This window comes from Electrona antarctica, assembly GCF_951216825.1.
Source record: "Electrona antarctica genome assembly, chromosome: 2".
In the NCBI taxonomy this organism is placed as follows: Eukaryota; Metazoa; Chordata; class Actinopteri; order Myctophiformes; family Myctophidae; genus Electrona; species Electrona antarctica.
In genome coordinates this window covers 9,008,904-9,034,942 of record NC_136807.1, presented here as the reverse complement: position 1 = coordinate 9,034,942, position 26,039 = coordinate 9,008,904, and the positions used below count along the sequence as shown (strand labels likewise).

The window sequence follows — 26,039 nt, the reverse complement described above, 5'->3', positions numbered from 1 at the left end:
ACTCTACGTGTACTCAGGGCGACTGTGGCTCAAGAGGTAGAGCAGGTCGTCCAATGATCCCTGGGTCGGCGGTTCGAATCCCGGCTCCTCCTGTCTACATGTCGAAGTGTCCTTGGGCAAGACACTGAACCCCAAATTGCTCCCGATGTGCTGGTTGGTACCTTGCATGGCTTCCGCCGTCGGTGTATGAATGTGTGTGTGAATGGGTGAATGTAATGCACAATCTATGTAAAGCGCCTTGGATAAAGGCGCTATATAAATGCACCATTTACCATTTACTCTTTGGAGAAGAGAAATGCAGACATGCAGTAGTTTCTTCCTTAGACCAAACTATGCATTGTCCCAGTGCAATAGCGTGTGTGATCTGTTTACAGCAAGACTAGATGGTTAAAATACAAATGGCATGGAGTGCATTGTGTCCACAAGACACAGGTTAAGAAAACTGCAATGCAGACTTGAAATGAACTCAGACCACCTGAGTGTGAGTACAATTCGTTTTCAGTGTGTCACCTAATGCGCCTACAAATTGCTGAGTCATGAGTCAGAGTCCATTTCAAGGACTGAATGGAACCAAGTGTGTGAAAACACCCCGAGTTCTGTTGGAATGTTCACATTATGCGTACATTTTTATTTTGCCGAGTCACGGCCCGGTCTGAGTCCACTTCAGAGGCTGAACGGAACCAAGCGTGAAAGCACCTTGAGATACTGCGACAAGAAAAGCCGGTGATCTATGGCGGGGCCCGGGTGGGCGAAAGGAAGGCGTAAAACAAGAACCAATAATCTACAACGTTTTGCGTTGACTGCCGGTGGCTCGCTCAACCAGACTTCTGTGTCACACGCCACCCACTTTCGTCCTCTCCCTCGACCCTCTCTTTCCGTATGTTAGATGTCTCTCTCTCTCGCTCTCTCTCTCTCTCTCTCTCTCTCTCTCTCTCTCTCTCTCTCTCTCTCTCTCTCTCTCTCTCCCCCCCATAGTCCTTTTTCCCTGGACTGTTCAATAGAGAAGAAATGACAGCTCTGTCAAGGTCCAGGGAATGCACGTACGTACGAGCTGGAACAAAAGACTGAGGAGAAAGGCAGACACTCTCCCTCTGCTGCCCTGTCACCCCCACAGATGGCTGACAAGAGTGATTACACAATTACACAAGGCTTTTTGGTCATTTTGCTCTCTCTCTCTCCGTCTCCGTCTCCCTCCGTCTGTCTCTCTCTCTCTCTCTCTTTATCTCTCTCTCTTTCTCTCTCTCATAATGTTCTCCAGTAATCATAGCAGAAGCTCAGTGAGACTCAGACAAGTAGCGGCCGTGTCTGCACATTACTATGCAATGTGGTCACTGTGAACGGTCAGTTTATGGCTGTAGATTGATTAAACATTCGTTTAAAGAAATGGAGCGTTTTCCCCCAGTAACCGATGTTTTCATACACAGTAGGTGAGGCTTCAGTACAGAAAGGCGACAGAGAGAGAGATTACTTTCAGCATCTTCCGTAAACTATAATAATAATTCTGTACGTGTGCGTGCGTGCGTGCCTGCGTGTGTGCCTGCGTGCGTGCCGTGGGTAATATATATATATATATATTGGATTTTTGTTACTCTGCCTACTCTTGCTTAAACTAAACGAATTAAAGCGTAACAGCATGATGGCAGAAACAAATCCCCTCCTATGCCTTCTGGGACACCAGTTCCTTCACAGTTCCTTTGTTTCAGTATTAAATGTGCTCCTCGGCCCTGCCCCTGAAGGGTCTTTAAATGTCACGTCCTGTCTAACCTTTTCTCATGTCTCTTATTACTTCCCAGCTGCTAAAAGTTGTGCTTTGCGTCACGGTGTGCTTCGACGGTCACCTCTCACACCGATGGATGGATTCTCCATCACAGGACATTTACATGGTGAATCTGAGCCATTTGACCCGTTAGGAGGCCGGTTGATGAATCAGTACTTCTCACTAGGGATGGGCCGTGTGACATTTCTGGCCGATATCGATATCTCATTGACCTGAGATGAGATTCTAAAAAATTCTTCTACAGTACATCCTGACAGTTTTCTGAAAAAGCTATGTTTCTATGTCAGTCGTTCTTCGATTTTTCAAAAATAGCAGACCTACAAGCTCTATGAGCTTGTAGATCTGCTATTTTTCAATAGTTAAAGCATAACATAATGCTAACACCAAAAGGTGTTCCCGCCCAAAATGGGTTAAAATAATGAATAACTAGAAAAAGTGCCCTTCTGGGCACAGGTCTCCACCAGTGTGTGTGATGTTTGGCAAAATGTTTAGGAGTAATATATAAACGTGTGTGTGTGTGTGTGTGTGTGTGTGTGTGTGTGTGTGTGTGTGTGTGTGTGTGTGTGTGTGTGTGTGTGTGTGACGCGGCTTGGCCTGTTGTTGTAGCGCCACCATGAGGCTGATTTGAAAACTGTCAAGTGGCATTTCTTCCTCAGCCTAGTGGGAATATGCATGCACAGTTTCACCGCAATCGGACACTGCGTTGAGTAGTTGTGGCGATTTGTACAAAACGGGCTACTCCTGAAAAGTTTAGAAGCCAATCGTAGCCAATGAGGGTGGATTATGAGAAATCAAACAAACCCGTCTTGATCACATGACTATGGAGAGCATGTGTACTGATTTGCGTGAAATTTGGATAAAATCTGAAGGAGTAATATTAGAAAATGTGTTTTACATATGTCGGCCTCCTGGTGGCGCTATAAAGAGCAGATGTGAAAAATTCCAGGCAAAGGTTTTTCCTTGGCCTCTAGGGAGTTGGCATACAAAGTTATCCACAGATCCATGCAGTTAGAGGTAAAAACCCTTTTCGGCCAGTTATAGCGCCACCATGAGGCTGAGTTGAAAATGTTCACGTGGCATTTCTTCCTCGGCCTAGTGGGAATGTGCGTGCACAATTGCACGGAAATCACACAATGTGTTCATGATTTGCAGCATTTTGTTTGAAACTGAGCACTCCTGCGAACTTTGGAAGCCAATCTTAGCCAATCAGGATGGAGTCTGAGAAATCTGAAAGACCTGTTTCGTTGAATGGCTCTAGAGAGACTGTGTACCAATTTGTGTGATGTTTGGACAAAATCTGTAGGTGTACTGTCCAAAAACTTGTTTTGCACAAAGCGGCCTCCTGGTGGCGCTATAACAGGCCGTTCTGGAAATTCTGGGGCAGAGGTTCATCGTTGGCATCCAGGGAGTGTGTGTGCAACATTTGGCATTGACCGGGTTAACGGTGCCAGAGATTAGCTGTTCACAGACGGACACACGGACGGACGGACACACGGACACACGGACGGACGGACGGAGTGCAAAACATACTCTCTCCCCATGCCTTCGGCCTGGTGGAGACAATACTTTGGTCTATACCGGTATTCTGAAAAAGGCATATAAACACTGAAATTTAAAAAGCAATGCCTTTCTATTCCAAAACTATAGGGTTATAGAAATGTTGGCCCATATCCCAACAGAAACAGCTTGAATTTGTATACAGTAGTATTTTTTTTTTAATGTTCCAACTTCCAACTTCCAACTCTTTTGAAACCTTCCCCCGAAAACACAGATGGAATCTGTGTGTGCGTGTGTGCGTGTGTGCGTGTGTGTGTGCGTGCGTGCGTGTGTGCGTGTTGCTATTCCGAAGTCCAAACTATGCAAAAACCCCAAAACATGCTCCCATCACTGTGGTTGATGCAGATGGATAGCACTCGTTTTGGTTCACAGGATGTTGAGTGAAACAAATTACATTCTCATGCGTGTGTTTACGTGTGTGTGTGTGTGTGTGTGTGTGTGTGTGTGTGTGTGTGTGTGTGTGTGTGTGTGTGTGTGTGTGTGTGTGTGTGTGTGTGTGTGTGTGTGTGTGTGTGTGTGTGTGTGTGTGTGTGTGTGTGTGTGTGTGTGTGTGTGTGTGTGTGTGTGTGTGTGCGCACGCTCATGCAAACACAAAGCCAATATCCGCTACCTTTTGTACCTGGCATCTTTTCATCTTTCATTTCGAAATAAGAAATCATATGAGAATTCATCCGTCCTTCACAACATTCAAAGCCTATCACTCATATCTCTGCTGTCGGGGAGAAACCACACAACTCCAAAATGATCATTTTTCAGGAAATGAAAAGTATACATTTTTCAGGAAATGAAGAAAACCTAATATTTTTGAAACAATGCATTACTGCCTCATCAAAGCTGGTGTTGTGACTTTATATATTGTCAATTACTTGCATGAGAGGAGGAGAGATGGTGGAGTTAGCTGCTTTATCAGACAGTTTGAGGTAGCCTCGGATGTGGCCAGACACGAATATGCCGGTGCAAAAAAAAAAAAGAAAAGAAAAAGCCCTTGGCGGAGTGTGATATTAGTATGGCTTTGAGTTAAGACGTTTTGTCTGAGGCGCTTTTTAATACTTTTCATTGGTACCAACACACAGGTGTTCAGTAGTTGAAGAAATAACCAAAAACCTCAAAAAATTAGTTGTTTCCTCCAAACAGCGACGGAACAAAACGGACCCTGACAAAGAGGATATTATTATGTTTGTCAGTCAGGGTCTGTTATGTTTCACTCTCTCACTCCTCTCTCTTATTGCTTGGCTCGCCTGTCAGTTCACCAAACCCTTCCACTCCTGTACATGCCTCATCTCATACCCAGTTCTCTCTCTCTCTCTCTCTCTCTCTCTCTCTCTCTCTCTCTCTCTCTCTCATGGTCTTTCCATCTTTCTTTTTCTCTCTCTTTCCTGTGTTCATCTCTCTCTCTAGCTCTGTCAGTCAGTCAGTCAGTCAGTCAGTCAGTCAGTCAGTCAGTCAGTCAGTCAGTCAGTCAGTCAGTCTGTCTGTCTGTCTGTCTGTCTGTCTGTCTGTCTGTCTGTCTGTCTGTCTGTCTGTCTGTCTGTCTGCCTGCAGTCAAATGTTCTAACCTTTATACATTTTCAAACAATTATTGACATGTATTTTTCCCCAACACACAAATGGCAGCACAATGAAACAAGAATCTTCAAGGACAGAGCTCAACTCTTGAGCAACGGTATAGGTGCCTTTGATAAATCACAATATATAACCATAATAACCCATTTCCAACTCAATAGCACACGCAATAACGCAACAATAAACAATGCACGTACTGTAACAGTGTGCAGTGCACCCTGGGAAGTCTTTCTTTGCCCAATGGCACACACTGTCCGGGATGCTTCAATATTATGTGCAAAAAAAAGAAAGAAAAGCAGAAAATGTGTGTGTGCGTGCATATGCGTGCACGTCTGCACAACGCGGCCAATATCCACTGCCTCCTTTGATCTGCCATCTACTATCGTCCCCCTCAATGAGAAACCCTCAGAGAATTCATCAGTCCTTCCCAGTGGGAAGTGGGGGGCTGTGGCTCAGGAGGTAGAGCAGGTCGTCCAATGATCCGTGGGTCGGAGGTTCGAATCCCGGCTCCTCCTGTCCACATGTCGAAGTGTCCTTGGGCAAGACACTGAACCCTACTGTACATTGCCTCCAATGAGTCGGTCAGTGTGAGCTCGCCACCATTGGTGTGTGAATGTGGGAAGTGAGGACGCTGGCGTCGACTGTTCGCCGCTTCACCTCCCAATGTATGAATGAATGAACCACTGTAAAGCGCTTTGAGCACTTGGAAAAGCGCTATAAAAATGCAATTCATTAAATGCAATTCATTATCTGCCGTCTACTATCGTCCCCCTCAATGAGAAACCCTCAGATAATCCATCCGTCCTTCCCAGTGTTCAACTCCTATCATTTCTATCATCTATGACTCAGTGTTGTTTTTGGCAGCACATTTTTATTTTAGTTTTAGTCATAGTCTCTTGAATAGTTTTAGTTTAATTTAGTTTTAGTCACATTTTAGTCACCTGGAATGTCTTATTGTTAGTCTAGTTTTAGTCGACTAAATGTCATACGATGTTAGTCGACTAAATCTATAGTTGATTTAGTCGACTAAAATGTATTTTGGTGGGCCTTGATTTTACACTTGCTGAAAATAGCAGATCTACAAGCTCACAACGTGTCGCGCTGCGACGCGTTGTGAGCTTGTAGATCTGCTATTTTCAGCATGCGACCAAGTGTAAAATGACTCATACTGGATCTCTTCGTCCCCTTCCTAACATTTTAGTCTAGTTTGTAGCTGTTGACGAAATTGTCAATACATTAGTCTTAGTTTTAGTCATCATATATTATAGCTTAGTTTTCATGTAGTTTCCATTTAGTTTTTGTCAGTGAAAAAAGGTAGTCGACAAACATTTTTCATCTTAGTTTTAGTCGACGAAAACAATAACACTGCTATGTCTGCATCTATTCTATTGTATTTCCTCTCACATGACTTATATAGAGTCCCGCCCCCTCCAGAGACCCGGAAAATAAAGCCCCGTTCACTTTCCTCATAGACTTTTCAGAAAGTATTTATTTAAAGACGTTTACGCCGCGGACAAAGCCAACTGTTGGAGTTGGCTTCGTATGAGTCATACGAAGCCAACTCCAAGAGTTGGCTTTGTCCGAGTCGTGACAAATCATGACAATAAACACAATGTTTTGGGCCAAACAAAGAATTAGAAAGTAGAAAAAAAAACGGCACTTTTTTTGTTGTTTTTCTTCTTTGTAATTATTTGTTTGGTCCAAAATATTGTGTTTGTTTGTCATGATTTGTCACGACTCGAGTTGGCTTCGTATGAGTCATACGAAGCCAACTCGAGTCGTGACAAATCATGACAACAAGTATTTATTTAAAGACCTTTTAAGCGTCATTCGGTATGACGCTTAAAAGGTCTTTTAATAAATACTTTTTGAAATGTCTATGGGAAAAATGCATTGGGATTCATTTCCTGGGCCTGGCGTCGTCATGAAAGTGGACGGGACTGCGACGCTCTATTGCTCTGTTCCACTCCCATACATCCACCAGAACATCTGTACAACAACACTCACGCCTAGTTCTCTCGCTCATGGTCTTTCCTTATATATCTCCTTACAAATATGACGTAACTTTGTACGATGACAAGAGCGCCCCTCACTTCACAGTTCACACGGGTGTGATTATTTATTATTATTTAAAAAATATTGAATGCGACCTGTTGTGAGCTGGTAGAACGGCATGTATTTATAGTTATCAGCCATGTTAGTTATTATTTTATTGTTTTTGTCTTTTCTTTGATGGTAATGTTTTGTCTCTTTTTATTGTAAGTCTCTTGTTTTGTTTGTTTGAATGTTTCTGCTATTTTTTCCAATCTGTAAACTTACTGGTTAAACATTCTTGAAATGCTTGTATAAAGCAAAGCAAAGCAAAGTTCTTTGTTTACCCAGGGAAGTGGACTAAGCTCGAGATGCTTGTTTACAGCCACACCCTGCTCATAGAACATTTCATGGTAGGGGTTCAATGCCTTGCTCAAGGGCACTTCAGCGGTGGTAATTTGAACGTGCCGGTCCGGGGATTCGAACTGGCGACCTTCCGGTATCAAGACCGCTCCGCAAACCGTTCGGCCACCGCTGCCCCTGTATACCAAAAATCGTAATAAACAGAAAAGAACGGCATGTATTTGTGCGACACTCTCCTTGTACGATGACGAAGTATGAACATAAAAAGTCGAAATATAGAGATACAAGTTTTCTGCATGACAGAAGTCACAGTTAATGCACTAAGGGGCGAAACGTTGGGGCGAAACCTCTTAATTAACCGCATTACTGGGCAGCCGGCAGGCCAAAGTGACCCGGAGATCATGGTCTCTCCTATCACTTCACAGTCACTGCGCTGCTAATAGGCTCTGCGTACGCTGGGGGAACCATTTCAGGGCTAAAAGGGATCACCAAACGCTGTGGAACGGGGCCACACTTTAACGCATTTAGACCGAGGCCGATTCTAAAAAAAAAAAGGCTTCTAAATCCAAACAGTTTTCTGAAAAACCTATGTTTCTATCAGTGGTTTTCAAACTATTTCCTGTCAAGGACCCCAAAAATTGTATGTAATTTGCCGCCCACCCCCATCTGAATGTCAGGGACACTCAAAAGGGGTTCCCGTCGTAAATGCGTTAAGGTTTATAAGGTTTATTGAAGTAGTTATGCAACTTTGCCAGTGTTTTATTAGATCTGTTATGAACCCTCTTGTTGCCAGGGTTTTATTAGATCTGTTATGAACCCTCTTGTTGCCAGGGTTTTATTAGATCTGTTATGAACCCTCTTGTTGCCAGGGTTTTATTAGATCTGTTAGGAACCCTCTTGTTGCCAGTGTTTTATTAGATCTGTTATGAACCCTCTTGTTGCCAGTGTTTTATTAGATCTGTTATGAACCCTCTTGTTGCCAGTGTTTTATTAGATCTGTTATGAACCCTCTTGTTGCCAGTGTTTTATTAGATCTGTTAGGAACCCTCTTGTTGCCAGGGTTGTATTAGATCTGTTATGAACCCTCGTGTTGCCAGGGTTTTATTAGATCTGTTATGAACCCTCTTGTTGCCAGGGTTTTATTAGATCTGTTATGAACCCTCTTGTTGCCAGGGTTTTATTAGATCTGTTATGAACCCTCTTGTTGCCAGGGTTTTATTAGATCTGTTATGAACCCTCTTGTTGCCAGTGTTTTATTAGATCTGTTATGAACCCTCTTGTTGCCAGTGTTTTATTAGATCTGTTATGAACCCTCTTGTTGCCAGTGTTTTATTAGATCTGTTATGAACCCTCTTGTTGCCAGTGTTTTATTAGATCTGTTATGAACCCTCTTGTTGCCAGTGTTTTATTAGATCTGTTATGAACCCTCTTGTTGCCAGTGTTTTATTAGATCTGTTATGAACCCTCTTGTTGCCAGGGTTTTATTAGATCTGTTATGAACCATCTTGTTGCCAGTGTTTTATTAGATCTGTTATGAACCCTCTTGTTGCCAGTGTTTTATTAGATCTGTTATGAACCCTCTTGTTGCCAGGGTTTTATTAGATCTGTTATGAACCCTCTTCTTGCCATTGTTTTATTAGATCTGTTAGGAACCCTCTTGTTGCCAGTGTTTTATTAGATCTGTTAGGAACCCTCTTGTTGCCAGTGTTTTATTAGATCTGTTATGAACCCTCTTGTTGCCAGGGTTTTATTAGATCTGTTATGAACCCTCTTGTTGCCAGGGTTTTATTAGATCTGTTATGAACCCTCTTGTTGCCAGGGTTTTATTAGATCTGTTATGAACCCTCTTGTTGCCAGGGTTTTATTAGATCTGTTATGAACCCTCTTGTTGCCAGGGTTTTATTAGATCTGTTAGGAACCCTCTTGTTGCCAGGGTTTTATTAGATCTGTTATGAACCCTCTTGTTGCCAGGGTTTTATTAGATCTGTTAGGAACCCTCTTGTTGCCAGGGTTTTATTAGATCTGTTAGGAACCCTCTTGTTGCCAGGGTTTTATTAGATCTGTTATGAACCCTCTTGTTGCCAGTGTTTTATTAGATCTGTTATGAACCCTCTTGTTGCCAGGGTTTTATTAGATCTGTTATGAACCCTCTTGTTGCCAGGGTTTTGTTAGATCTGTTAGGAACCCTCTTGTTGCCAGGGTTTTATTAGATCTGTTATGAACCCTCTTGTTGCCAGGGTTTTATTAGATCTGTTATGAACCCTCTTGTTGCCAGGGTTTTATTAGATCTGTTATGAACCCTCTTGTTGCCAGGGTTTTATTAGATCTGTTATGAACCCTCTTGTTGCCAGGGTTTTATTAGATCTGTTATGAACCCTCTTGTTGCCAGGGTTTTATTAGATCTGTTATGAACCCTCTTGTTGCCAGTGTTTTATTAGATCTGTTATGAACCCTCTTGTTGCCAGTGTTTTATTAGATCTGTTATGAACCCTCTTGTTGCCAGTGTTTTATTAGATCTGTTATGAACCCTCTTGTTGCCAGTGTTTTATTAGATCTGTTATGAACCCTCTTGTTGCCAGTGTTTTATTAGATCTGTTATGAACCCTCTTGTTGCCAGGGTTTTATTAGATCTGTTATGAACCCTCTTGTTGCCAGGGTTTTGTGCCAGGGACCTCCACAAGAGAAGCTTTCTGTTATTAGATTACTTTAGATTATTTAACCCATTTTGACCTGAGATCAGATTGTAAAAATGTCTTCTACATCCTGACAGTTTTCTGAAAAAGCTATGTTTCTATGTCAGTCGTTCTTCGATTTTTCAAAAATAGCAGACCTATGAGCTTGTAGATCTGCTATTTTTCAATAGCACCAAAAGGGGTTCCCGCCTAAAACGGGTTAACTGATAGAACACTAAACACGAGGTGATTTTCACCCGGACGATTATGTTTCTGTAATTATCATAATGTTGCTGATGTCTGAGGTGGGTGGGTCTTTCAGTACCTTCATGATGCTCCTCAGGGACATCATAGAAGGTAGGTTTGTTTCCCTGCTGCCCACATCCCTGGTTTTTTCTACAGGCAGAGGTTTGGGTGAATTTCACCCGTGTTTAGTGATAGTGTGATAGAAAAAAGATATCTTCTTCTTTTTCTTCTTTACTGGACCATTCTTACATGTCCCAGTTATGGGTGGACCAAAGGAGAAGTTCCCAGCTCCATTTCTTCTTTTTTTTATATAATATATTTGTAAGATAATATGCACATTTCATCACATCATCATATATCATCATATCCATTTTGATATGCTGGAATATAATCATATAGAGAGGAGAGGGAATGGCGTGTCCCTTCTTAATATCTTTCTCTTTATAGCGTGTCTTTTGTTAATATCTTTCTCTTTATAGCGTGTCTTTTGTTAATGGGCATTCGGAGACCTGAGACCTGAGTGTCCTGACTGTAAACGTCCTTGTTTCACAACAGGCAGTGTCAATGTACATTTTTGTTCCCTAGCAACAGAGAGGGACAAAGAAAGGGGGAAAAAAAATGTTCACACAAGATTTTTTTCTTTCTTTTTTGCTGTACTTCAATATATTTTGATGAGAAATACTTTTTATGGTGAGACAAAAAATATGTTTAGTGTTCTATAGGTACCTCTCAGTCAGTAAAGTGCTCGACATTGAATCTCAAGGTTCTGGGTTTGATCTCAGCCACAGTCAACTCTGTGTATAGTAGCCCGGCTAAAGTCAGGACTGGGAGGACGGTAGATGTGGAGCTCCACCTCAGCAATCCATCTCCCAGAGGTCTAGTAGTGCCTTGTAAAGGGGCCAGACGCCCTCCAACCTACTTACTTATCACAGTACAAGTAAGACGCGTGAACGCGGGAAGCGAACGCATCTGTTGTGGCAGTCTGACACACACAGAGCTTTTTTTCCTCTTTTTTGTTAATTTTGAATTAGTTTAAAAGAAAATTATGTGTTTTTATTTTTTATTTATTTATTTTGTATTATTATTATTATTTTGTGCGCGTGCGCACGTGCGTGCGTGTGTGCGTGGATGTGTGTGTGTTTTTGTGTGTGATACAGCTGCGCCCTCTGGTGGCGGGCGGGTGGTGTTACAGCGTGACACACACAGACAGACACACAGACAGACATGTTCTGCTGGGTCTCATAGTAAAGGCTCACTGGCGTTCGCAACAACTGTCTCTGTACTGCACTAAGTGGGGAGATGGAATCTTGGAGTGGGTGAATCTTATATATATTATTCTCTCATTACAGCTAACTTCTAGCTGGTGGAATAATAGTGAAATTAAACTGTTCCACATTTAGCTGGAACCCCCTCAGGGACCTCAGGGGTTAGCTGACCCCACACTGAGAACCACTGATGGTTCTCAAGCCTGCACTCAACCTGTATGATGGGCCTTCTACCTTGAAAATATAGCCAGTCTGCACGCTCACAAGGCGTTGCAGTGCGACCGACGCATTGTGAGCTTGTAGATCTGCTATTCTCAGGCAGAACTCAGGCTGTATAAAGTATGCTCATAATAATACTTTTGACAAATAAAGTAACGTAACAGCCCTCAGCACGTCATCCATCATGTCAATTAATGACTGCCATGCATCGTCGGAACGTGTCATTTAGTGTCTCGTGGGAAGTTATGTTCTTGGCCCTATGAGTGGACTTTGTCCAACACACACAAAGTTCATCATGTCCTTCAATGATTGGATGCATGCCACTTACTCCAGCCTAGCACGCTGTAAGTCCATCTGGATGAGCCTGCAATTAATGCCTAGATTGTCATTGCAAATGAATGATGTCCTGATCCTGACCTCCTGATATCATCATCATACCAGTGTGGTTAACCCATTTTGACCTGAGATCAGATTCTAAAAATGTCTTCTACAATTCGTTTTTTCAAAAATAGCAGACCTACAAGCTCATAGCGCGCCACTCTATGAGCTTGTAGATCTGCTATTTTTCAATAGCTAAAGCATAACATAATGTTAACACCTAAAGGGGTTCCTGCCCAAAATGGGTTAAAGGAGTTGTTCACCCACAGATTTGTTTTTGTCGCATTCCTGAGCCAATAATGTGATGACCGGGTCATTGGACAGTAAGTAGGTGACTCTGGTGAGTTCTGTGATCTGTGGTGCATGCATGCGTGTGTGCGTGCACACGTGTGCAGCATTTTGTTACATTTATTGATTGTGTACAATTATCACTGTACTGTGAGTTTCATGTTCATCTCGTAAAGATGTAACATCATTCATGTGTTCGTCCTTCACTCTTATGACACTAGTCCTTTCAAAACCCAATCTTCTGAAATGCATGGCTAGAGATTTGAAATGGCATCTTCTTTACGGTATGGTTCTGTAGGATGTGAACTATGAAATCAGTATCAAGGTCAAGGTGTCTTTAATGTAATATATTGTGTAAGTAAGTACACGGAACAATCTTTTTGTGTCGAGTATCACTACGCCATCAGAAGCACAACAAATAGTTCCATGTGACGCTACGTATAATATAGCGCAACTTTCGTTCAACTTTGACTAGCGTCATTTGTATTGTTGACCTATTTCTACCATGTTATGGTAGAAAATAGTCAACAATACAAATGACGCTAGATTGTGGATTAACTTATTTTAAAGAGTGGCCCCCAGACACCCACCAAATGACCCGGAACTACTTAATATTCACCAAAACAAGAGCAGAACTCCCACCACCGTACGGGACTCAGGCAATCAATGAATATACCTTTGCAACCACTATATTAAAAAGAAAATCTGAACTAACCCTTTAAGCCCGACATGACAAAATGTGAACAATTTTCATAAACATGACCAACAAATAAAAGGACACCAGTGTGTGTCAAGCTTGTGAAATGTAATTATTATTATTATTATTTATTTTTTAATTATTATTATTATTATTATTATTATTATTATTACCCTTATTACTATTAACCCATTCTGGGCGGGAACCCCTTTTGGTGTTTTAACTAAGCATTATGTTATACTTTAGCTATTGAAAAATAGCAGATCTACAAGTTCATAGCGCGCCACCGAGTGGCGCGCTACGAGCTTGTAGGTCTGCTATTTTTGAAAAATCGTGAAAATGCGGCACAAATCTTTGAATATATATTCTTTCAGAGCAAACTTTTTTTTTCTTCGACATCAGGCCAAAATGGGTTAAATAAATCAATATTGCGGTGCCCTATTTTCCAGGGAGGCAGTGTGGTGTCAGCTGCTGTGTGCTGAACAGTATGAAACTCCACGGGGAGTCATGCTGTTAGCACCTAATAAAAAGCCTGTCCCACAACAACACACTGTATAGTATACAGTGACAACCGTGACCTTCACTTTACAGTATTTAAGCCTAATTTATACCGTGCGAGACACACGGCATGGGCTCACATGAGCCTCACAGCTCTGGGCCCAGCTTGTGCCCGATTTTTACACGTACATGCGCTGTGGGGGGTGTCGCGCACCCAAAATAGCAGATCTACAAGCTCACAACGCCTCGCATGGCGACACGTTGTGATCTTGTAGATCGGCTATATTTCTGGTGAGCCCGCTATAAGCATAACTCAGGCTTTACGGGTGCATTTGAGCGGAGTTGCGTCTATGTGTCATGTTTAATCCATTGAGACCTGGAACGCATCCATGTCACGTTAGCGTTTAACCACATTAACCATTAACCCATTTTGGGGCGGGAACCCCTTTTGGTGTTTTAAACATTGTTATAATTTAGCTATTGAAAAATAGCAGATCTACAAGCTCATAGCGCGCCACCGAGTGGCGCGCTATGAACTTGTAGGTCTGCTATTTTTGAAAAATCGTTAAAATGTGCCTCAAATCTTTCCGAAAATGGTCATGATTTAGAAAACTTTTTTTTTTAAATTTCGACGTCAGGCCTGAATGGGTTAAACACAAACGTGTGAGCAGCTGTCCCAGATGCCTTGGCACCGTTTCACCTTGGCACAGTGGAAGGTCTGCATACAAACAGCACTACACAAACACATCAAACAAACACTCTGACCTCTCAACCTCAGAGATAAGCCAGTATAACTGCACGTACGTCGAAATACGTGCTTTCAAATGCTATGGAGCTTTGAAACATCCTGAGATGTTTATATGATGATGACTAAATGATGAATGATGATTATGATGACTATGCAGTTAACCACTTTCAACTTATGCCCCTATTTTTGGGGCGAAACTTTGCAATGTTCGAAATGTTCCAAAATCTTTTGGAACATTTTGTCGACCCATTTGTGGGTCGTGGACACATTTTTATGGGTGCCTTTATTTTCGTTTCATACATTTTGTTTTTAATTATTTCAAAAAATCATTCCCCAAAAAAGCTATATGTTTGATGAATTATAAACAAATTCAATGATTTTCAATGAGTCATTTTGTGAAGAAATCAAAGAAAAAATCTACGAAATTCCAATAAGAAAACAAAATGTTGTAGTGAAAATAGACGATCTAAATCTAGATCTGCTATTTTCACTAGTTTGGGTCCCGGCGAGACATCACATTTCTCTTTTGGGTCACAGGCTCAAAAGTTTGGGAACCATTGGTGTAGAATAGATTGTATGTCCTGGACAGCTCCTGTTGTCCTTGGGGCCCGTCGGGTGAGCAGGTGTATTGTATAGAATCCCCCGCATCGTCCCACTAAGCCCAGCCAGCATTCTACAGCGGTGCTCCACATGTCTCTCTGGGGCCTGTCAGCCAGCTCACTAATGTGACTTAATACGTTAATTAGCCACCATGACTGACTGCACTGTATGCGTTTCCGAGCCGCTGGTCGGCAGTGACTTTGGGCTTATTTTGGAATGCCCTTGACCGTATAGGACCCTTTATGTTTACAGTAAAGCTCTGGTATATTACAACCTTCTCTTTTTAGTGTTGTTGAATTGGCTGAAGCCTAATTTATTGGCTAAAGCCTAATTTACAGCAGCATGGGGGACACGGGACGTTAACTATTAAGTTAACTATTAAGTTAACGTCCCGTGTCCCCCATGCTGCTGTAAATTACCCTCAATACTTTGTAAACTTGGTCTGCTCTGCCAAAAATAGCCGATCTACAAGCTCACATGCCTTGTAAGCTGCGTAGATCTGCTATTTTTGGCAAATGCCCCCCCCCCCCCCCCCCCCAGAATAGTGATGCTAAGGTTCAAGTGCTGTGTGCTGCACCACTTTAGCTCTATACAGTAAGACGGATAGAGGAAAGAGTCAATCTACGAGCCATAATAACATACCTCAAAATAGGGCTGCCAAGTTGAAATGCCAGGTTAAACATAAACTTGTCAACAAAGTTTAAAGCGAGCATGTTTAGCGTGTCAGGTGCACGTGCGTGTTTGGCGTGCCTGTGCGTGCGTGTTCACATACGGTACGTAGAGGTTTTGTTTTGAGCACAAGGTCGGCCTTTTGAAATCAAATCAATACCTACAGCGATATAGGACGCACGCTCATACTTTTCATCTTGTTTGCAGCACCGCCAACCATCCAGCGTGGGCTGCAAGCAATGTTACTTTCTCTTTGCTTTCAAATAAATAACAACATAAACCTCGCTAGCGAGCGAGCGAGCACCATTCACTTTCCAAGGCAGCCGACACAATTGTTGTTTTCATCGCTTCCCTTAAGTGGTGTTCTTTCTTTTGTACGTGCGCGGCGGGGGCACATCTTAGAGCATCTCGCAGATGCACTGGGTCGTTCAAGCTGTGCAGATTCAGGGTTGAACATTCAATGCGAATGAAAGAGAGCGAGGAAAGCAACACTAAAGCATCAGGATGGGGGGGAGAGGGGAGAGGTCTTGCACATTGCGGCTGTCATGAAAAGAGTTCTCGGAAACGTGCATGGCTGTCCTTCAACCCTGAGGAATGGAACTAATCATGCAGTGAGTGGAGAACACGATTGGCTTCAGTGGAAGGAGAAGGTCCCTCCCTGCCTCCTTTCTTGTGCTTATCCGAGGCTCAGAGGGACGTCATATGTATATGTTTTCTAAAACAAAATCCTCAAAGTAACTAATAACAAACGTTTTCAAATCATTGTAGAGGAGTAAATGTACAACATTTGCCTCTGGGATGTATAGTGGAGTAGAAGTAAAAAAATCACACCCGTGTGAACTGAGTGGTGCAATTCCCCCCCCCCCCTCTCTCTCTCTCATTAGCAGGCAACAGTGCAGCACTATCTCTCTCTCTCCGTTTCTGGCACAACAGCGCCACTTTTGGTACTCATTGGTACTGGTGCTCATTAACGTCACACACAAACATAGTCACACACATAGTCACACACAAACATAGTTGAACACGGACATTGCTGTTCCTTGGAGTGGTTGCACCACTCAAATATTGAAAACTGGAAAAAAATACCTCCAAAATGTACTTTAGTACAGTACTAGTACTTCACACTACTGCTTTTAGTCCAGCTTTGCCTCGCTATATACATACTCATTCTTAGTACAGCACTAAATACACACGTTTAGTTTAGTTTATTTTTTTTAATTTTTTTTCATACAAAAACATTCATAAATCATCACATTTCATCACTTCTCTGGAAAAAAAGGTATAGACTGAAGCCTAAGCTTATTACGTCTACCCTTTTGTTATTTAACTTAAACAAATACAAATAAAACTAGAAAAAGTGCCCTTCTGGGCACAGTTCTCCACCAGGAGGATAGGTGTGTGTGTGTGTGTGTGTGTGTGTGTGTGTGTGTGTGTGTGTGTGTGTGTGTGTGTGTGTGTGTGTGTGTGTGTGTGTGTGTGTGTGTGTGTGTGTGTGTGTGTGTGTGTGTGTGTGTGTGTGTGTGTGTGTGTGTGTGTGTGTCGAGGCAGCGGTGGCTGAAAGGTTTGCGGAGCGGTCTTGTTATCGGAAGGTCGCCAGTTCGAATCCCCGGACCGGCACGTTAAAATTACCACCGCTGAAGTGCCCTTGAGCAAGGCATTGAACCCCTACCATGAAATATATTCTATGAGCAGGGTCTGGCTCTAAACAAGCATCTCGAGCTTAGTCCATTCACCCTGGGTAAACAAAGAACTTTGCTTTGCTTTGTGTGTGATGTTTGGCAAATTGTTTAGGATCAATATAAACGGGTACAAAGCGGCTACTCATCTTGATCACGTGACTATGGAGAGCATGTGTACCGATTTGCGAGTAATATTAGAAAATGTGTTTTACATATGTCGGCCTCCTGGTGGCGCTATAAAAAGCAGATGTGAAAAATTCCCGGCAAAGGTTTTTCCTTGGCCTCTAGGGAGTTGGCATACAAAGTTATCCACAGATCCGTGCAAAAAAAATTCGGCCCGTTATAGCGCCACCATGAGGCTGAGTTGAAAATGTTCATGTGGCATTTCTTCCTCGGTCTAGTGGGAATGTGCGTGCACAATTTCACGGAAATCACACGATGTGTTCATGATTTGCAGCATTTTGTTTGAAACTGAGCACTCCTGCGAACTTTGGAAGACAATCTTAGCTATCTTAGTCTGAGAAATCTGAAAGACCTGTTTCGTTGAATGGCTCTAGAGAGACTGTGTACCAATTTGCTTGATGTTTGGACAAAATCTGTAGATGTACTGTCCAAAAACTTGTTTTGCACAAAGCGGCCTCCTGGTGGCGCTATAACAGGCCGTTCTGTAAATTTTTCAGAAGTTCATCGTTGGCATCCAGGGAGTGTGTGTGCAAAATTTGGCATCGACCGGGTTAACGGTGCCGGAGATTAGCTGTTCACAGACGGACGGACGGACGGACGGACGGACGGACACACAGACACACGGACACACGGACACACGGACGGAGTGCAAAACATACTCTCTCCCCATGCCTTCGGCCTGGTGGAGACAATACAATAAATATATATAGGCTACACACCTTTTTCAAGTAGTATTCAGTTCATGCGTCTTATTTCTACTCAACAATGTAATGTTTAAATAAAATAAATAAAAGTGTTTGTATGCTTTTTATATGAACAATAATGAAATATAGCAACAGTAATAATCATTTTAATAAAAAGAACATTTCATAGATGTTTTTTTTTCCTTTTTACTCTGTATAGCTATGTGTATTACTTTGTTTTTGAAAACTTTCTTAAGTTCACCCATTATGTACATTCTTTTAATTCATTATCACATTTGTTCCACAACTTGACACCCTTAATCGTTACACATCTACTTCTCACATTGATCCTTTCCTTTTTTTTGTTTAAACATAAAACTTCCTCTAAGTAGATAATGTCTCTCTCTCATTGGGAAGAGCCCTTGGATGCAGTCTGGAAGTGTTTTACATTTAGCTCTAAACAGTATCTCTAATGTTTTTAAGTCAACTAAATCCCTACATTTCAAGGCACGAGCGTTTACAAATAGTAGATTGGTAGGGTGAATATAGTCAACTCCAATCCGTATGGCGTTTTTTTTTTTTTTTGCAGTAGTGTGATACAGTTTGTGCTAGTTGTATAGGTGTTGGCCCAGACTTCAGAAATAACTGGGGTGTTGGTGGGAGCAAACATCACATAACAACCAGGAACCATGAGCAGAAGGAAGGCAGGAAGACGCATGCAGTCTAGTGAGCTTAAATACCCCGCCCAATTGGTCAGCTGACTGCCACATCAGCGAATGACATGTGGGTCTTGCACACACTGAATACACCCACATAGTAATGCAGCATATTAACCCCTTGAGCATATGTATGCGCCCTTGAGCACAGCATGAAACCCCTCGGGTATATCTGACTGAACTAACTCTGCAAGCTATGTATCATTATCACACAAGATATATAATGACTTCTGATCCAGGATATGTTTAGTTTTGTGCAGTATTGCAATAGATGTACATGTATCGCCACACCACTTAAACCCTCTAGTAGTGTTAGTGAAACGGACCTGAGATACAACTGTACTTGGACCGCTTTTTTCCGTCTACACCACAACTCTTTGCCAAAAATAGCCGATCTACAAGCTCACAACGTGTTGCAACGTATTTGTACGCTTGTACATCGGCTATGTTTTGCAGAATGTTCCCACCAGGATTGGCTTGCAGGTGTCCAAGTGGCTGCACTGCAACATATAGTGTCACTTTATCTCTGTGAGTGTAATAATTACACTCGCAGTGTCTATCATGCCGTCATCACAAATTGTTGATGTCAGCACATTTGGGTGGGCATGGCCGTTTTAAGCCCAATGAGTGTTTTTTTGCAAAACTAATGCTTGGAATGGATTCAGCATCATGAAAACCCCCTAGTTTGACACGTCACATGCTAGATAAAGAATGATGACATTTTGAATATTTTGCCTTCTATAGGTTGTTAATGGTATGGTCACATATTATGCCAATTATGAAAATTGCTCAACATATGCAAGTTAGCATCCGGCAGTTTCTACATGCTGGGGACCCATACTAAACATTTCTAACATAAAACGTTGGTGTACTCAACATTTCCGGGTTCACTTTTTGGCTACTAGACTATTGACTAATAATGGATAATACAGGTTCTCTCTCTTTCTTTCTCTCTTTTTCTTTCTTTCTTTCTTTCTTTCTTTCTTTCTTTCTTTCTTTCTTTCTTTCTTCTTGCTAAATCGATCTCTCTGTCCAGTTAGAGCTCAGATCCTATTATGGGTTTCTTCTCACTGCACTGCAAGTGTTTTATAAAACATGAGCTGTCAACTTCTCCTCACTGGACAACCTTTCATTTTGTCAACAGGAATCTTGGGAAATCTGGACTGAGGGTGTCCTGTCTCGGATTAGGTGAGTACAGGTGTTGTGCTTTCCGTGCGTGCGTCTGTGTGTATGCATATATATTTATTTTTCAAACAATTAGGGTTATATAGACAAATATCTCCTAGCATATATTCGGTTTAGGTCGACTAATTATCATAAGATTTTAGTCTACAGTTGATTTAGTCAAACAAAATGTGTTTTGGCGGGCCTTGATGCCGTCGTCGACTGTTTTTATCACATGCTGAAAATAGCCGATCTACAAGCCCACAACGTGTCGCAGGGCGACGCATTGTGAGCCTGTAGATCTGCTATTTTCAGCATGCAACCAAGTGTAAAATGACTTACATACTGGATCTCTTGTCCACTAGTCCATTCCTAACATTTTAGTTTAGTTTTTATTTGTTGACGAAATCGTCAGTATATTTAGTCTTAGTTTTAGTCATCATAGTTTTCATGTAGTTTCCATTTAGTTTTCGTCAGTGGAAAAAGTCGTCTTAGTTTTAGTCGACAAAAACAACACTGGTGTTATGTGTATAGAAAGGACTCTCACAATGCACATTCTAATTGTCCTCCCATTGTTCTTCACACAGGAACATGGGTTACCTTCGGGGGCCAGATAACAGATGAGGTAAGTGAGAATAAATCAACAACAACGATGCCTTCACTTCATGTTACTCTGAAATGGCAGCTTAGTCTGAACCTGAAGTCACAGAAGGAGCATCACAGGTTCATACCAGGTTCATACAGTAAAGTCCTCCGTGTTCATTCAAGAGTGTGTATTAGAGCCCTGCGGGTGCTGAGCAGTACAGAGGACAGGTGAGCTCTGTCCATGGTGCTGAGCAGTACAGTGGACAGGTGAGCTCTGTCCATGGTGCTGAGCAGTACAGTGGACAGGTGATCTCCGTCCATGGCGCTGAGCAGTACAGTGGACAGGTGATCTCTGTCCATGGTGCTGAGCAGTACAGTGGACAGGTGAGCTCTGTCCATGGTGCTGAGCAGTACAGTGGACAGGTGATCTCTGTCCATGGCGCTGAGCAGTACAGTGGACAGGTGAGCTCTGTCCATGGTGCTGAGCAGTACAGTGGACAGGTGATCTCTGTCCATGGTGCTGAGCAGTACAGTGGACAGGTGATCTCTGTCCGTGGTGCTGAGCAGTACAGAGGACAGGTGATCTCTGTCCATGGTGCTGAGCAGTACAGTGGACAGGTGATCTCTGTCCATGGTGCTGATCAGTACAGTGGACAGGTGAGCTCTGTCCATGGTGCTGAGCAGTACAGAGGACAGGTGATCTCTGTCCATGGTGCTGAGCAGTACAGTGGACAGGTGAGCTCTGTCCATGGTGCTGAGCAGTACAGTGGACAGGTGATCTCTGTCCATGGTGCTGAGCAGTACAGTGGACAGGTGATCTCTGTCCATGGTGCTGAGCAGTACAGTGGACAGGTGATCTCTGTCCATGGTGCTGAGCAGTGCAGTGGACAGGTGATCTCTGTCCATGGCGCTGAGCATTACAGTGGACAGGTGATCTCTGTCCATGGTGCTGAGCAGTACAATGGACAGGTGATCTCTGTCCATGGTGCTGAGCAGTGCAGTGGACAGGTGATCTCTGTCCATGGTGCTGAGCAGTACAGTGGACAGGTGATCTCTGTCCATGGTGCTGAGCAGTGCAGTGGACAGGTGATCTCTGTCCATGGCGCTGAGCAGTACAGTGGACAGGTGATCTCTGTCCATGGTGCTGAGCAGTACAGTGGACAGGTGATCTCTGTCCATGGTGCTGAGCAGTGCAGTGGACAGGTGATCTCTGTCCATGGTGCTGAGCAGTACAGTGGACAGGTGAGCTCCCCACAGTGTGAACTATTGGACGGCTACATGTTTCTGAATGACATTTGAATTGTTATGGAACTTTCCAGAAAAACAAAACAATATGATATGAACAGTATTGAAACATATTCCTTCAGGGCCATGACATACTTGCAACCTTTAAGGAATGTAATATACTTTACCCATTTTCAACCTATCTTAATATAATTGCTTTTTTATTATTATTATTATTAATGTGAGAACAATGGCTTCAATTATAGCATGCTAACTTTCCAGGAATAGAAAGCCTTCGGTTTCTATTAGCTTGGATTGCCCATCGATGATGTCACTGGTCATTATATGCACCCATTGAAAATGGGTGAAGTCGTCCTTGAAGTATTCCATGTATGAAATTATTCAAGCAATGTCACTGTGATAATTATTAATTAATTCATAATAATTACAACGTGCGTTCTATCATTTGACCCGTTCTCCTCTCGCTGTCTCTTTATATTCCATCTCTCTATGTTGTTATAGGTGGCAGAAGAAGTGATGACATTAGCCTACGAGAATGGAATCAATCTCTTTGACACGGCCGAGGTCTATGCTGCTGGGAAGTGAGTATGATGTGCACACGCACAAACGCACACACACACACACACACACACACACTCGCGCATGTGCACGCTTCCACTCCCCCCTCCCCTTCTGAACATCAGAAGGGGAGTCCAAAGTCCCATGAGTCTTTGAGGTCACGGTGACTTTACTCTTTCCTCTAAAGCCTGCCATGTCTGTCAGGACACCGGCCTACAGTATAGAACACTTTGTAACATGCCCTGACATCTGTCACAGCAGTGTGGTTTGACCTCAAATATTGTATATTGTTGGTCATGTCACATCCACCAAATACAATGTAGTGGCACAAAGAAGAGTCTGCTTTGCTGTACATGTTTCTTGGCGAGGGAGACTTCCCTCGCCATCAAGAGGAAGCATGCCACTCAAGCGTGAGTTATGCACAGTGGTGGATACAGAACGTGTCTAATGAGTCTCACTGGGCCTGGAACTCAGGCACTGTCAGTGCCTGAGTTTTTAATCTATCATAATGACCGGTGGATGATTTAAATTATGAGAGTTTTTCTCACCGTCTATTTGGCTGTTCTCCATGAATGGCATGCAGAATACAAAGCAAAACAGGAGCATATTTTCTAGCACGGTGCACGTTTGCCACTTCTGGGGCTGTGGGATGTTTCTGAAGCAGTCAGGTGCAGCTGCTGTGTTTCTGAAGCAGCTCGGGTGCAGCTGCTGTGTTTCTGAAGCAGTCAGGTGCAGCTGCTGTGTTTCTGAAGCAGTCAGGTGCAGCTGCTGTGTTTCTGAAGCAGTCAGGTGCAGCTGCTGTGTTTCTGAAGCAGTTCAGGTGCAGCTGCTGTGTTTCTGAAGCAGTCAGGTGCAGCTGCTGTGTTTCTGAAGCAGTCAGGTGCAGCTGCTGTGTTTCTGAAGCAGTCAGGTGCAGCTGCTGTGTTTCTGAAGCAGTCAGGTGCGGCTGCTGTGTTTCTGAAGCAGTCAGGTGCAGCTGCTGTGTTTCTGAAGCAGCTCAGGTGCAGCTGCTGTGTTTCTGAAGCAGTCATGTGCAGCTGTCGTGTTTCTGAAGCAGTCAGGTGCAGCTGCTGTGTTTCTGAAGCAGTCAGGTGCAGCTGTCGTGTTTCTGAAGCAGTCAGGTGCAGCTGCTGTGTTTCTGAAGCAGTCAGGTGCAGCTGCTGTGTTTCTGAAGCAGTCAGGTGCAGCTGCTGTGTTTCTGAATCAGTCAGGTGCAGCTGCTGTGTTTCTGAAGCAGTCAGGTGCAGCTGCTGTGTTTCTGAAGCAGTCAGGTGCAGCTGCTGTGTTTCTGAAGCAGCTCAGGTGCAGCTGCTGTGTTTCTGAAGCTGCTGTGTTTCTGAAGCAGTCATGTGCAGCTGCTGTGTTTCTGAAGCAGTCAGGTGCAGCTGCTGTGTTTCTGAAGCAGTCAGGTGCAGCTGCTGTGTTTCTGAAGCAGTCAGGCGCAGCTGCTGTGTTTCTGAAGCAGTCAGGTGCAGCTGTCGTGTTTCTGAAGCAGTCAGGTGCAGCTGCCGTGTCACGCCAGAACGCAATGCTACCATGCCGGTGGAATCCAACGTTTTTATGGATCTCATACATAATGTATTGAGGGGGAAATCTCTCAATCTGCCCACCTGTAGTTCCGCACCTGGTTGTACTTAGTTGCATGAGAGTGTTGCACACTGACAATAGCTGTCAAGAAACTCACAACACGCTTTATTATATTTGTCTGTGCGTGACACCGAGCAAAAATCATGCGTGACATTTCCAGATGTTCCGACTACAGACTTTTGAAAGAAGTTGGTGTGACAATGAGCAACGTAAACTAGCGGGAGCAACGTTGAGTCTCAGATCTCGAGGGCGCTCAAAGGATGGTGATGATTTATTCATCCTCTTCGATCAGGGCAGCTGTGAAATTGACATAGTGGGGAAATGACAGAGCAGGCCATTAGATTTGAATTGGCTGCTGCCACTCCACATTAGATTAATCCCCAGTGAAATCCAGCTGGGAATATTTGTTGTGAATAATATAAGGTGGTGCTAATTGTGTACGTGTATGCGTGCATGCGTGCGTGCGTGTATGCGTGCGTGCGTGCGTGCGTGCGTGCGTGCGTGCGAGAGAGAGAGAGCACAAGAGAGTGTACTGTATTGTTTGTTGATATGGTGTTTGTACATGTATTATGTTCCTGTTTTACATTATTATAAATGATTATGCTAGTAGTAAAAAATGCTTGATTAACACCACATCAAATTTATTTTTATGAAACAGGACTAGATTGAACATCTAAGAGGCACTGATTAGCATGAAGATCAGCTGCTTGGATGAGGATAATTGACTCACTAAATACTGTATCATTTTACTACTACTCTTATTATCGTAGATGAAAGAAATTATCTGAATCAACATGTTTAATGTTGTACATGGTCAAGTAAAATCTTTGCACTGGCTTGTTCTCCTCTGCTATGGGGAGATCAATGCGTGTGCACCCTGTTTACCCAGCGGGCATGGACAGCTTGTCACGGGTAACCTTTATTTAACCTTTATTTAACCAGGTTGATCACTTAAGAGCAACAATTCCTATAGTATGACCTGGAGCGGTCATTCTCCAGCTCCATAAGGACCTGGGGCGGCCATTCTCTCTCCATTCTCTCTCCAGCTCCTTAACCCATTTTGACCTGAGATCAGATTCTATAAATGTCTTCTACATCCTGACAGTTTTCTGAAAAAGCTATGTTTCTATGTCAGTCGTTCTTCGATTAAAAAAAAATAGCAGACCTACAAGCTCGTAGCGCGCCACTCGCTACGAGCTTGTAGGTCTGCTATTTTTCAATAGCTAAAACATAACAAAATGGGTTAAGGTCAAGGTGTGAGAGCGATGAGGAGAATCGGTTGTTGTGACCACACAGAGAACATGCGAGGAACATGCACTGTGGATACGATAGTAACCCCATTATGTTATCCCTAAATTCATGCAGAGTGGACGTCAGTGAAAGCAAATTATGTAAAAATGTTCTGCTGGAAAACATGTGCCGATTTGTTTTCTGCATGCAACTCACGGAAAACAGCCAAATAGACTGATCAGTGAATAATGCCATGTGTTTATTAACCCTCGTGTGCTCATCGTGAGTTGAGAACTGCCTTAGCCATAATGTATACGAAGAAGCAAAATACTCACTGTAGTGACAGAGTAGTGTACATGCATCTGTACACAGTCAGTGTTAACTGATTTGTAACCTGTAACTTCTCAACATGATCTCTCTCTATATCTCTCTCTTTCTGTGTGTATCTTTCTCTCTCGCTTTGTCACATGCACATCACACGCACGCACACGCACGCACGCACGCACACACACACACACGGCCACACGCACAAGCACACGCACACAGAGGCAGAGCAGGAGCTGTCAGCGGCAGTCAGATGTGCTGTGTTGTGTAGTATACTGTAGGCGTGTGTGTGTGTGTGTGTGTGTGTGTGTGTGTGTGTGTGTGTGTGTGTGTGTGTGTGTGTGTGTGTGTGTGTGGTATACTGTAGGCGTGTGTGTGAGCCATTCATGAAGAACACATTGAGCCTTTAGGCAGACATGAAACATCTGTTTCAGCCCCCCGACCCCCCCCCCCCCCCTCTTTCCCCCTAAAGCACAGCCCTCTGTCTGACGTTTTCTGACATGATAGTAAACAA

At 43.1% G+C, this 26,039-nt stretch overlaps 1 protein-coding gene across 5 annotated transcripts in view; it reads left to right on the top strand.

Annotated features, from left to right (window-relative positions):
• The window catches only part of LOC306943428 (voltage-gated potassium channel subunit beta-2-like), a gene marked incomplete at its 5' end in the record, with an annotated part of 118,302 nt that overhangs the window by 69,861 nt on the left and 22,402 nt on the right, over positions 1 to 26,039 (top strand). For all 5 annotated transcript variants that reach the window (XM_079529746.1, XM_079529743.1, XM_079529742.1 and 2 more), the window contains 3 exons: positions 19,977 to 20,020; positions 20,584 to 20,621; positions 22,328 to 22,407. In XM_079529746.1, the coding sequence (XP_079385872.1) occupies positions 19,977 to 20,020; positions 20,584 to 20,621; positions 22,328 to 22,407 (162 nt within the window). The remainder of the gene's footprint in view (positions 1 to 19,976; positions 20,021 to 20,583; positions 20,622 to 22,327; positions 22,408 to 26,039) is intronic.